The following is a 12,758-nucleotide window of genomic DNA, read 5'->3' on the forward strand; positions in this document are numbered from 1 at the left end:
GGATAATCTGTTCTGCATATAGGTTGTCATTGTTGTTATGTGCCATCAAGTTGCCTACAACTCATAGCAACCCTATGCACAACAGCCCTAAACCTTGCTCTATCCTAAGCCAATCTTATTGTCTCTGACACACATATCCCTATTACCCCAGTCACTGAATCAATCCACCTCATAGAGGGTCTTCCTCTCCTGCCCTGTCCCTCCACACTCCCAAACATGACATCCCTCTCCAAAGACTGATCCCACCTTGCAACACATCCAAAGTATGTCAGACGAATTATCAGAATTCTTGCCTCCAAGGAGCAGCCTGGTTTTACCCTCTCCAGGATGAACTTATTTGTTCTCCTAGCAGTCCATGGTATATTCAGTACTCTTCTTCAGCACCACAGCTCAAAGGCATCAGCTCTCCTTCTATCATCTCTAGTCATTATCCAGCTTTCTGATGCATAGAAAGTAATTGCAAAGACCATGGCCAGTACCAGGTGCACTTTAGTCTTCAGACTGACACTGTTGCTCTTCAGTACTTCTTTGGAGAGGTCTTTGATAGCAGACTTTCCCAATGCAATTCATATATATGAAATAATAAAATTTTCAGAATAGGATATTAGAGTTGGGAGGAATTAGATAAACTCAATTCAAAGTAGTTAAAAGACAAGCTAGTATTGGTGCAAAATTGTAATTGGGAGCTGGGCTTGGGTTTACAATGATTGCCTTCAACCCTTCCATGTACAGTGAATAAGTATATAACTTAGAGAAGGATGGAAGAGCAGAGAGATGTGAAATCCAAGTCAGTCTCCAGTTCTACTACCTTTCCATCCAGGTTACTAGTAGATCTAAATATCTCTCACAAAGGAATTCTGTCACAGTTACTATTTCTCAAAAATTCTCACATCTTTTAGTAAATGGTGGTTTCTATTCTGTTCTAATCATTTTCATCTTTTTCTTCCCTCTCTTTTGCCCCTTCTCTTCATTCTCATCAGTGAATGCTAGATGGGCAGAAAGAGTGTAAGAGACAAAGGATAATCTTAAAGAAAGGAATGTTCACACTCTTGATCTAAAGAGGTAAGATAAGTTATGGAGAACTGCACAAATAACTCCACAAATTGTTCTTATTTATTTATTGTCTCATTTCTAGTAAACTTTTCCTTTTTCAGTTTTGCATAATGCCTTTGAGCTCTGGTGTTGGAGAAGAGCACTGAGTATCCCATGGACGGCCAAGAGAACGAACAGATGTGTCTTGGAGAAGGTGCAGCCAGAGTGCTCTTTGGAGGCAAGAATGATGAGGCTTCACCTCATATACTGTGGACATGTTGCTAAGAAGTGCTATTTATTACAAGGAGAAGGACATGATCCTGCAAAGGGTGGAGGGTCAGCGAGGGAGAGGAAGTCCCTCAACCAGGTGGATTAACACGGTAACTGCTGCAATGGGCTCTTATGTCAAGAAGTATAAGGATGGCGCAGGATAGAACAGGCTTCAGATCTCTTATTCGTAGAGTCACTATGAGTCATACTCAAATCGATGACACCTAATAACAATAAGTGTACATCTAGAGTTTACATGAAGGAAAGCATGTTTATATAATTTTACAATGTTAGAAAACTGATACATAGGGTTTGTGAGAAGCAACACTTTAAAAAATTGTCTCAGGCATTGTGTTTTATTATAATCCCTTAGTGTTTGCAAGACTTAGTGGTTCAAAGAGAGTTTTTATGCTCCCTACTTCCCAAATATATATATTGGTACAATCTCTAGCTTCAGTGAACTTTTTAAATGCCCGTAGAAAAAGTTATATGAACTGGCAGAAGGTGGGGGAAGAGATGAAGCACTGTCTTTTTATCAGTGTGGTGGGGGTCTAACAGCCTTCTATTTAAAGGAAAGAAAGTCCCAAATATATGTCTGTGTAGAGGGATCCCTAAGTGACAGTCAGGGGAAGACCCAGACTCACATAATTGGCATAGATGTCCGTGTGATTCCACTCCAAGCCATCATCGAGCACAGTGATAACAACTCCTTTGCCAGTGATGCCTTTCTGCCACACAGGTATCACGTGGAGGTCCAGCTTGGGGAGTGCTGCAGTCATCCTTGTATCTTGCTGGTAAAGGAAAGCAAAGAAGCATTAGTGAAATCATTATTTGCTTGTAACCAAATGAGAATGTATGATGTAACCTAGAGACTCATTTCTTTTTGTCAGGATCACTTTAGAAAAACTTAATTAGGTGAAATGAAGAAACAAAATTGAAGGTAACGCCATGTGAATCATCACTGCACTTTTCTCAACTGTTCCAATAGAAAAAGCACTTGAATTATCCTATTTCCCTTATTTTTTAATGTATTGCTTCAAAGACCTTTGTCGCTGAATTTCATTTTTAATAGCAATACTCGTCTTACATTCACTGAAGTTTTATTTGATGTCTTATGTTTCTATCTCTCCTCAAATCCTAATCATCACATTAAGCTAACCGTATTACCATTTTTTAAAAACTGTCATGGAAAATGATGTTTTTTCATATTCTCAACAATAATCATTTTTATTAATAAATATTATTGCTATAGCAGTTTCAGTGAAACAAAACAATAACTAGGAGGCCAGGAGAAACAAAATCTACCCAACACTGTCACATCAATAAGGATTTGGTACCCATGTTAAAGGTAAAATGGTCTGTGAGACTACATATTTCTAAATGTACTTCCCCTGTTTTCCTATTTTCCCCTCCTTTGGTTCAGAGATTTTCACCTGTAGCATGTAAGAATTCACTCAGAGCTGGATAGATATATGGAACCATGCAAATAGTCTGTGGATGCTTTAAAGCACTTTCATGAGCAATGACCAAATATGATTTTGACAGGAGTCTTGTACTGTTTTGAAACTTCTAATGAAAAGCATACACTTCAGTTTCTTGGCTTATATGCTCACCATGCAGATTGACTAAGTATGGTGACAGGATACAACCCTGACATGTACTTTTCCTGATTTTAAACCACACCATCCCCTAGTTCTGTTCAAATAACTGCCTCCTGGTCTATGTACAGGTTATACATAATCAAGGTAAGAATTCTAATTCTTTGAAATGTTTTTCACAACTTTTTTTATGTCCTCACAGTCCAATGAGGACATAAAGAATTCAGTGAAATACAAAGGTATTTGACTGTAACCGTAACAAATTATAATTAACATTGGAGAGGAAGGAGAATCCACTTAATTGTGCTCATGCAAAATCTACACCTAGACCATGAGTCTGGCGTGCAGAGAGAGCAAGGGAAAGCATATGACTTAAAATTAAGGAAGGTGTGTATCAAGGTTATATCTTCTCTCCATACCTATTCAAATTGTATGCTGAGAAGCTGGACTCTTTTTGTTGTTGTTGTTGTTGTTATGTGCCATCGAGTCGTTTCCGACTCATAGCGACCCTATGCACAACAGCCCTAAACACTGCTCTATCCTGCGCCAACTGCACTGCCTCTGACACACCCATCCCGATTGCCCCAGTCACCGAATCTGTCCCTCCACCCTCCCAAGCATGATGTCCCTCTCCAAGGACCTGTCCCTCCTGGCAACATGTCCAAAGTATGTCAGACAAAGCCCCAGAATCCTTGCCTCCAAGAAGTAGCTTGGTTTAATCCTCTCCAAGATGAATCTGTTTGTTTTCCTGGCAGTCCATGGTACATTCAATACTCTTCTCCAGCACCACAGCTCAAAGGCATCAACTCTCCTTCTGTCCTCCCTAGTCATTGTCCATCCAACTCTCTGATGCATAACAAGCGATTGCAAAGACCATAGCCTGTATCAGGCGGACCTTAGTCTCCAGAGAGACACTGTTGCTTATTTGAGTGTGTGTGTGTGTGTGTGTACTGTCAAATCAGATCTGACTGGTACAGGAGGAGATTGCCCCTCCTTCCTCGGCAAAGCATCTGGTGGATTCGAACCGTGCGCCTCTGGGATTGCAGTGCACCTTCTTGCCACTAGGCCACCAGAGCTCCCCAGAAGCTGGACTCTTGAAGAAGAATGTTGCATTAAGATTGGAGGAAGACTCAATAATAACTTGCATTATGCAGATGACTTGAAGCATTTGCTGCAGAAGATCAAGGAATACAGCTGTCAGTATAGGTCAAGAAAACAAAAATTCACACCACTGGACTGATAGATGCCATTATAATGGATGGAGAAAAGACTAAAACTGTCAACAACGACTTCATCTTACTTTGATCTGCAATGAACACCTTTGGAACCAGTGGTCAGGAGATCAGGAAACTTATTGCACTGGCAAAGTCTGTAGACAGAGACTGCTCCAAATTATTCAGAAGCAATAATGTCAGTTGGAGAAGTAAGCTGCTCCTTATCAGGCCACGGTCTTTTCAGTCACTTGCTAAGCATCTGAGAGCTGGACAATGAATAAAGATGGCAGAAGAAGAACTGATGCCTTGAGCAGTGGTGTTTGAGAAGGGTAATGAATATCTCTTGGATTATTAAAAGAAATATGCCTTGGAGAAACTGCAGACAGAGTGCTCGTTGGGGGCAAAAATTGTAAAGCTTTGTCTCACATATTTTGGGAATGTTGCTAAGAGAAGTTATTCCTTGGACTGAGACATGAGGCTTGGAAAGGGAGGAGAAAGGTCAATGAAAGAGAAGGATTGACATAGTGACTGCGTCAGTGGGCTTGAACGTGTCAGAAGTTGTTAGGACAGAACAGGACAGTGCACTGCTTAGATTTGTTGTTCATATGGTTACCATGGGTTATACTTAACTCAATGACACCTAAAACACCAACAAAACAAAGTCAAATACCTCCACATACTAATAATAATAAAAAAGAAACACAGGTAAGTATGTTTGTTATATCATCTGCTTTCAGTCAAGATCCGTCTGATGTCAGCAAGGATATCCTTTGTTCCACATCCTCTTCTGTATCTGGCTTGAATTTCTGGCAGTTCTCTTTTGATATACTATTGCAGTAGTTTTCAATTCTTTCTCAGTAAAATTTTACTTGTGTGTGGTATTAATTCTATTGTTTAATAAGTGCCATATTCTGTTGAATATACTTTTGAAATAGACACAAATTTTCAGTCAGTTGACCAGATAGTTGTCTTCAAAATTTCTTGGAATAGGTGATTGAGCATTTGTTGAAGTATTCTAGTTAGTATTCCATCAGCTCCTAAAGTCTTATTTTTCAATAATGCCTTAAGTTCAGCTTTGACTTTTCCATTAATATCATTGGTTATTGATCTTATGCTACCTCCTGAAATGGTTGAACGTTGATCAATGCTTTTGGTACAGTGATTCTGTATATTTTTCCATCTTCTTTTTATGCTTCCTGTGATTTGTCCATAGAACCTTTTGACAGATAATTTCTTCAGCTCTTTCAACTTCAGAAATTTGGATTATGTTCATACTTGTCTAACTCTAGGTCTTTGCAAATTACAATATAATATACATTGCTGTCTCAAGCTATTCTTTACTATTTTGCACGCAGTTCTTTTACTTATTTGACTCAATGAAAAATAGGGCATCAAGATTGGATGAAGAAGATTCATTAACAAGCTGTGACATACAGATGACACAATTTTGCTTGTCGAAAGCCAAAAACACCTGAAATATTTCCTGATAAAGGTCAAAGACTAGCCTTCAGTGTAAACTGCACTTCAAAATAAAGAAAATAAAAATCCACACTACTGGATCAGTAAGCAACATCATGGTAACAGAAAAAAATATGAAATTACCAAGTATTTTCCTTTACTTGAAGAAATCAAGTAAATAAAATTATGTTTTATATAGAGAAAATTTGCTACATAAGACCTCTTCAAAAATATTAAAAAGTAAGACTATTGCTTTGAGGATTAAGGTGTGTTTGGACTAAGCCATGGAGTCACCTCAGATGCATGGGGAAAAACAGACAATGAATAAGATTAAAGAAATTATATCTTTGCATTATGGTGTTGACGACGAACAAGAAATACACCATTGGCTGCCAAAAGAATGCACAAATCTATCCTGGAAGAAGTAGAGCCAGAAAATATCTTAGAAGTGAGAATGGCAAGATTGTGTCTAGTATTATTTGGATATGGTATCAGGAGGAGGCAGACTCTGAAGGACAGTCTGCGTATTAAAGCAGAGAATCAGCCAAAGGAGGAAGGCCTTCAATGACCTGGACTGACACAGTAGCTGCAATAATGGGCTCCAGCATGGCTAGAAGTATAGGAGTGGCACAGGGTGTGACAGTGTTTTATTCAGCTGTACTGTATGAGGGCTACTGTTAGAGTTGACTTGGTGACACTCAGTAACAACAGCCAGCCATAAGATACCACTCGTTTCCACTTATTCCCAGATAAGCTTATGAAGATAAATGCAATTACCCTCCTATCATAAAAGCTAAAGATCTGTAGTTCAGACACCATCTATCAGAAGAAACAGAAGACTCCTGTTACAGATGTTGCAAGGAGAGGCCAATCCTTGGATAAGGACATGCTTGAAAGGTTGGAGGGTCAGTGTAAGAGAGGAAGACCTTCACTAAGAGTGATTGACACAGTGACTGTCACCATGCGCTCAAGTGTGTCAGAGTTGGTGAGGATGGTACAGGATGGGGTAGAGTTCAGAGCCATTGTTCATAGGATTGCTGAGTGATAGTCAGTTCCGCAGCACATAACAACAGCATCATTATCATGAGAGGTCCCATCAGCCCCCAAAATATAGCCTCTGCTGACTTTTCAGTTTAAAATCCATCATGAAAATGCAACAATATAAAGTACCCTAGTTCTTTAGGTACTTACCAAGTACCACTGTTGGTTCCACATTGGATCATTGAAGAGATTGAATGCAGAATCTCTTAGAACTGTACGCTTACTTCTTTCTTTTTCATATTGTTGCTCAGCCCATAATACCTACAAGGATTTTACAGCAAAGTAAAAATAACACAAACAAACAAACAAACAAAAAACAAACCAAACACCCAACATTCAAATAGTCACTTCTGTGTAACTACCCTTTCCTTTAACTATCTCAGGTACCCTCCCCATCAGAGCTCAAGCAGCTACATAGTGTTTTCCTTTAACTAAAGATTAAATTGGCAGTATAGTGAGAAAAAGGGATTGCCCACTGGGGAGATGAACATTTCCTCTATTACCGTAAAGTGCACCTAGAGGGGGAGGAGAAGCAGTCAGGGGAGTGATGACTCCCTCAAATTATTTACACTGTGGTTACAGTGGAAGTAAAAGTCCAGCCTGCTTTCATCAGCAAATGGACCATAATACCCATTTTATACACTGAAGTTCCAGGGCTTGATAGCTGAAAATTTGTCAATTTTCATGGAATGAGTCAACAAGCTGAGGGATCCCAGAGATGGCTGTTTGGTGCTCTTACAGCTTAATTTTTCTTTCTTTACACAGAAATAGCAGAAATTGCAAATGCTACACAGAAAGGTAGTATACTGGTGCAGATACAAAACGGACTCCTCTGTGCGTCAAAGCCTCGTGCTTAAGAGTATTTAATATGAGAAACAGATTCAGGGTGATGAATGAGCACTACTGACCATGCGCACTTAGCATTAATTCAGCCTCATGTATTATGCAGGAAGATCTGACAATACGAATATTACCTTCCTCATATTTATGGTATAATCCTATTATACATGAGGCCCTGAGAGGGTAAAAGACTGCCTTGTGGTTACAATCACTATGAGGTAATGGCATACTTTTATTTTGCTGGGCAACACGACCACTTCCTACCCAAACCATACCTTCTGTTGTACCCAGGATGGTAGTATAGTGTACAGTGAAATATTGTTAATGTGAAATTACTCCTGAGTCAGATTCAAAAATAAAAATTGAAAAATCACTTGCAATTGAAGACTAAAATCATCCATTAAGACTGTCCTGGATTTTCAATTAGAAAATGTACTGCAAGTCTATTAAAAACATTGGGAGGGACTTGGGAGCTAGAAATTAGTCACTATAATTTATTTTTAAAATAGCTTTATTTTCAGGCTTAATTGTTTGGGCTTAAAAATACTCCAATGCTTGGAATACATAGCCTGCAGTCTGAATTGGTATTGTGAAAGCCAGCTTCAAGGGAACAATTACTAATTTTCAGGGGTAAGGGTCACTTACACTTGGAGATTTCAATAACATACATGTAAAGATAGCCTATCACTTAATTTTAGAGGGCTAATTTAAAAGAATTATATGCATCACAATAAAACAGCAACAAAAAGGAAACCAAGGGCAATTTTTAAGAAATGCAATATTAGAAGAGGCACTCTGCCACCTGATCAGATAAACAACAATTGTAGGAAACAGTGTTATGATTAATGTCATTAACTCAGAAGCCCATATTAATCTCCAGAAGAGTAGACCAAATAGAACAGAGAAAATTGGTGCTGTATTTCTATTATGTATATAACAGGTATCATGTGCTTAATTGTAAATAACCTCTTAGGAAAAAAAGAATATTGAAGATTATGTAGTGCAGCCTTCTATTGAAAAGTTCTCTGGATTCTAAGGTATTTCCTAAAGTAAAATAATTCTCTGGTTAATTTCTCTTAGCATTATATAATCCTTTGGTAGGAAGCTATATTAGAAAAGAAAATCTTGGCTCTTTTTCATTTCATTATGCTTTGTAATTCCCTTCAAAATCAATTAACTATCAAGGACATATAAAAGAAAAAATTAGAACCTCTGCTTATTTTAGTGAAATAATTTTAATAAGAATAACAAGCATGCTCCTTTATTCTGTCCAGTTTTATGGAGGTGAGAAGAGAGGTCAGTCTCATGTCCTTGTGCATGCAGTGAAACAGAGAAGAAAATCTCTCCCTTTATTTTCTCTTTTTACAAGAAAATCTCTCATCCAATTACTAGATTTAGTCACAATGTTGGAATTCCTGCTTAACAGAAACTTCATACAGTAAGCCATCCACCACTGGATGGAAGAGGCTAGGTCTCACTGATTCATGTAAATTTTATGATCCATTCCACTTGTACAACACCTTCTGCTTTTAATCACTATTTGGCTAAGTCCTCTGTGCTGCTGTCCATGGTACTGGTATAACATTGTTTGCCTACACATGGTTATTTCTCTTATTCTAGTGACCAAACCAATCTTTCCTTCACAATTTGCCCTTTTTTAAAAATATATTTTTTCCATTAGTTCTGTATAACAACAAGAACAAAATACCCAGAACATATTTCACAGTCATCATGACTTTCAAGTACTGTTAACAGTTCTATTACTGTCACTTAAGCTATTTTCTTCCATAGGAAATTCTCCTTCCAACTTAGCTACTATGCTTCTCTCTGTGTTACTGGGGGGAAAAGTACATATATATAGACAGGAGGCCAGGTAGGAGCATTTTCACTAATATAATATCTTCCACGTTCTTGAGGAAGGACAATATTATATACAAACAGTAATTCTCCCAATATAATCAGTATTTTCTATTGATATGTAAAATAGATCTCAAAAATCAGCAAGTATATTAAATGTGCATTCAAAATATCCTATCTTTACTTATCTACTTCCTCATTTTAAGTATTTCCTGGTTTTGCTTCATTAATCTTTCTACACACAGGTCAGGTTAGGAAAGAATCAAGTGTTTTGCATTAAAGAGTACAGTAATTATAGAAACATTTACTTCATGCATGCGGAGACTTAGACCTTTAAGACAAATATTAGTACCTTCTATAAACAAACCAAGTAAAAGTAGTAGAATGGTTTCACTGTATTGGGTTTGTTTTGTTGAGGGGAATTTTTGGTTGTTGTTGCTGTTATTATTTTTTATTTTGAGGTATTGGGGCTTTTTGTCAGTTACACTGAAAAGTTATTGAAAGCAATGTTCATGTTTTTCTATGACATCCCTACATTGGCTATTAGCAGGAGTGTCATCCACTTCCTAAACAACATGCCTCCAGAAACTCCATGAACTTTGATAAATGTCTATAGTTGTAGAGGGGTTTCAAGCCTTTTGTTTATAGGGTCACTCTGAGTTGTGCCCAACTTGAAGGTAATCACTATCAACAACATATAATAGGTAGATAATAAGATTATTGACTAACTACAGTTTTATTAATGCTGCCAGCCTATTATCAATATACCTCTTCATGCTCTTGTCATGGATTTAGAGCCAGTATATAGACTTAGATATAGATATACTAGAAGTCTCTGATTTATGATGGGGTTCTGGTACTACAATTTAGTCATAAGTAAGTTGTGATGTAAGCTATCTCTTTTTGTTTTTATTATGATTGCTTTTTATTATAAGTACCTTTAGAAATCCAGAGAGCTCTCATGGTGTAGTAGTAAGGAGCCGCACTACCACTCACAGGTACACAGTTCAAATCCAACAGATTCTCCATAGGAGACAGATGTCACAAATTGAGGATCATCTACCTCTCTCTGCTGTTTTTCTCTTTCTCTCTCTACACACACACACACACACACACACACACACACACTTCAGTTTACTTAATTAATGCAATCTGATCTTGTTACTGTTCTGTGACAATTATGATCCTATGAAAATTATGATCAATTATAATCCTATGGAAAGGGATGCTATGAACAAAAAGTTATTTAAAACCCACATTTACAAATTGTTTTTCCTCCTGTTGAAAACCATAAGGCAAGTCAATTGGGCTAAAAACCACATGCACAGCACTTACTCTATCATCATCAGACAGTCTCTTAGTGATATGAAGGGCACTCCTCCGAGACCTTCGAGGATGGTTTTTATGTCTGAATAAGTAGTGATTTTGAAGAGACCCAATCTATAAAATAAAAGAATAAAATTAATGTCAATTTGCCTAAATAAGTATGCTTGGGCTGATTTGAAACACACAAAGACATAGGTGCCTTATATTAAGTCCATTCCTTAGCATAAAGTTACCTTTTCTCTTTATGAGAAAGACAAGGATAGAAGCTATCCCTATTTTGTCATTTTTGAATGAAATTACATTCAAGATACTGCTCCTTGGGTTCACAATATATTTGAAAAACAGGTGTAGGTGTTTTGGTGGGTTTTCCCCCCCATATTATATCTTTTAAAGAAACTACAATTGCCCTTTATTTAGCAGTAGTGTGCATATAGGCATTTTTGTAAAGATAGAAATTTAATAAATTTTATCTTATCAGAGATTGTTGTTTTGTTGTTATGTGCCGTCGAGTCGTTTGCGACTCATAGCGACCCTATGTACAACAGCCCTAAACCCCGCTCTATTCTGTGCCAATCTCATTGCCTCTGATACACCCATTCTGATTACCCAAGTCACTGAATCAATCCACCTCATAGAGGGTCTTCCCCTCCTGAGCTGTCCCTCTACCCTGCCAAGCATGATGTCCCTCTCCAAGGACCTGTCTGTCCTTACAACATGTCCAAAGTATGTCAGACGATAGATATAGATATGAAAAACACTAAAATTCCTTAAGTATCAGTTCAGACTCAAGAGCAATGGAAATTTTTATTATTTTGTTTTAAGAAATATAGACTATAATTTAGAGCTGTAACTTGTGAACTTTAACCATTCACTCTCAGAAAACAATAGCCAGAACAAAATATAATTTGTGAAGATAAATTTGCCAAGATGGGTTGTTTTGTTGTTGTTATTGTTATTATTGCCATATGCCATCAAATCACCTGAGACTCATAGCAACCTTATGTACAATAGCTCTAAACCCTGCCCTATCCTGAACCAGTCTCACTGACTCCAATACACCTAATATCATTCCCCCAGTTATCATGGCAATCCATCTCCTCTAGGGTCTACTTGTCCTGTGCTTTTCTGTCAGATACAGTTCTACAGCTGAGCACTCAAATTAAGACAGAATAAGAAGGATTGGCCCTCTACTTCTGAAATAACAGGCTTTTGAAAACCCTATGTACAATAGATGGTTTTTTCGAGAAAGTAAATCACACTGGAAGAAATTCCTCATCTTCTGCAAAGTAGGTGGTGGATTCAAATCACATGCTTTCAGGTTGGCAACACAGCTCCTTGCCACTAGGCCACCAGAGCTCTTAGCAACAACAATGTGAGATAGATATGAAAAGCAATAAAACTCCTTGGGTGTTACATATGATCAGTGGCACATTGAGCTAAAACAATTTACTGCTGTTCTAAAAGTAGCTGTTGAATCTATAAAGTTAACAATTATTAGCTAGTAGCAATGATCATTTATTTCCCCCTAATCTTTAAGGACTAGGCTTTTAAGAAAAGGCATACCGCATTTAGGACAGATGTTTCATATAAGAGTATACATAGGTCTCTAAGAGACTACCAATACCTTCGGCACGTTAAGAGCTATTTCCATTATTAATTTAAGCTATTATTGTTGTTAGATGCACTCTGTCACATAGTAATCCTATATACAATAGATCAAAACCTAAGCTAGTGTTCCTTTATTTGAGTAGTACTTAACTATAATCTAGCACACCTTCTAAATGTCCTGCATTTCTCTAATAGATGCAAATAAATAACTGTCATCGAGCTATTTAGGAATAACTGTGTTCTTTAAATTGGTGAGTCTCACTGTTTAGAGAAAATTTTAGTAGAGATGCTTAAATTCAGTTTATTGACTCTCAGGAAATGAATTTGCTAAAGCTCAAGGTGGGGCTAATGAGAGAAGCCAATAGCCAAAGATGACTAATGTTTAGCTCGGCCTCTTCTCTCCACTGGTTTTGCTTTTGTTCATTTCATTAGCTTTGTCCTCAGACCCTAAGAGCTTCTTGAATGATGTTGCTAGGTTATTATAGACAGAGCAAGAAATACGTAGAGCCAGAAA

General features: G+C 37.6%; 1 protein-coding gene across 1 annotated transcript in view; it reads right to left on the bottom strand.

Moving 5' to 3' along the window:
- Positions 1–12,758, bottom strand: part of PCSK1 (proprotein convertase subtilisin/kexin type 1) — a 60,969-nt gene that overhangs the window by 44,117 nt on the left and 4,094 nt on the right. Inside the window, exons 2-4 of the mRNA XM_006885375.1 lie at positions 10,646–10,750; positions 6,764–6,874; positions 1,947–2,093 (exon numbers count right to left, since the gene is read on the bottom strand). Coding sequence (XP_006885437.1) covers positions 1,947–2,093; positions 6,764–6,874; positions 10,646–10,750 — 363 coding nt within the window. The remainder of the gene's footprint in view (positions 1–1,946; positions 2,094–6,763; positions 6,875–10,645; positions 10,751–12,758) is intronic.

Source organism: Elephantulus edwardii, unplaced genomic scaffold (assembly GCF_000299155.1).
Source record: "Elephantulus edwardii isolate Elephantulus edwardi_28Jun2011 unplaced genomic scaffold, EleEdw1.0 scaffold00043, whole genome shotgun sequence".
In the NCBI taxonomy this organism is placed as follows: domain Eukaryota; kingdom Metazoa; phylum Chordata; class Mammalia; order Macroscelidea; family Macroscelididae; genus Elephantulus; species Elephantulus edwardii.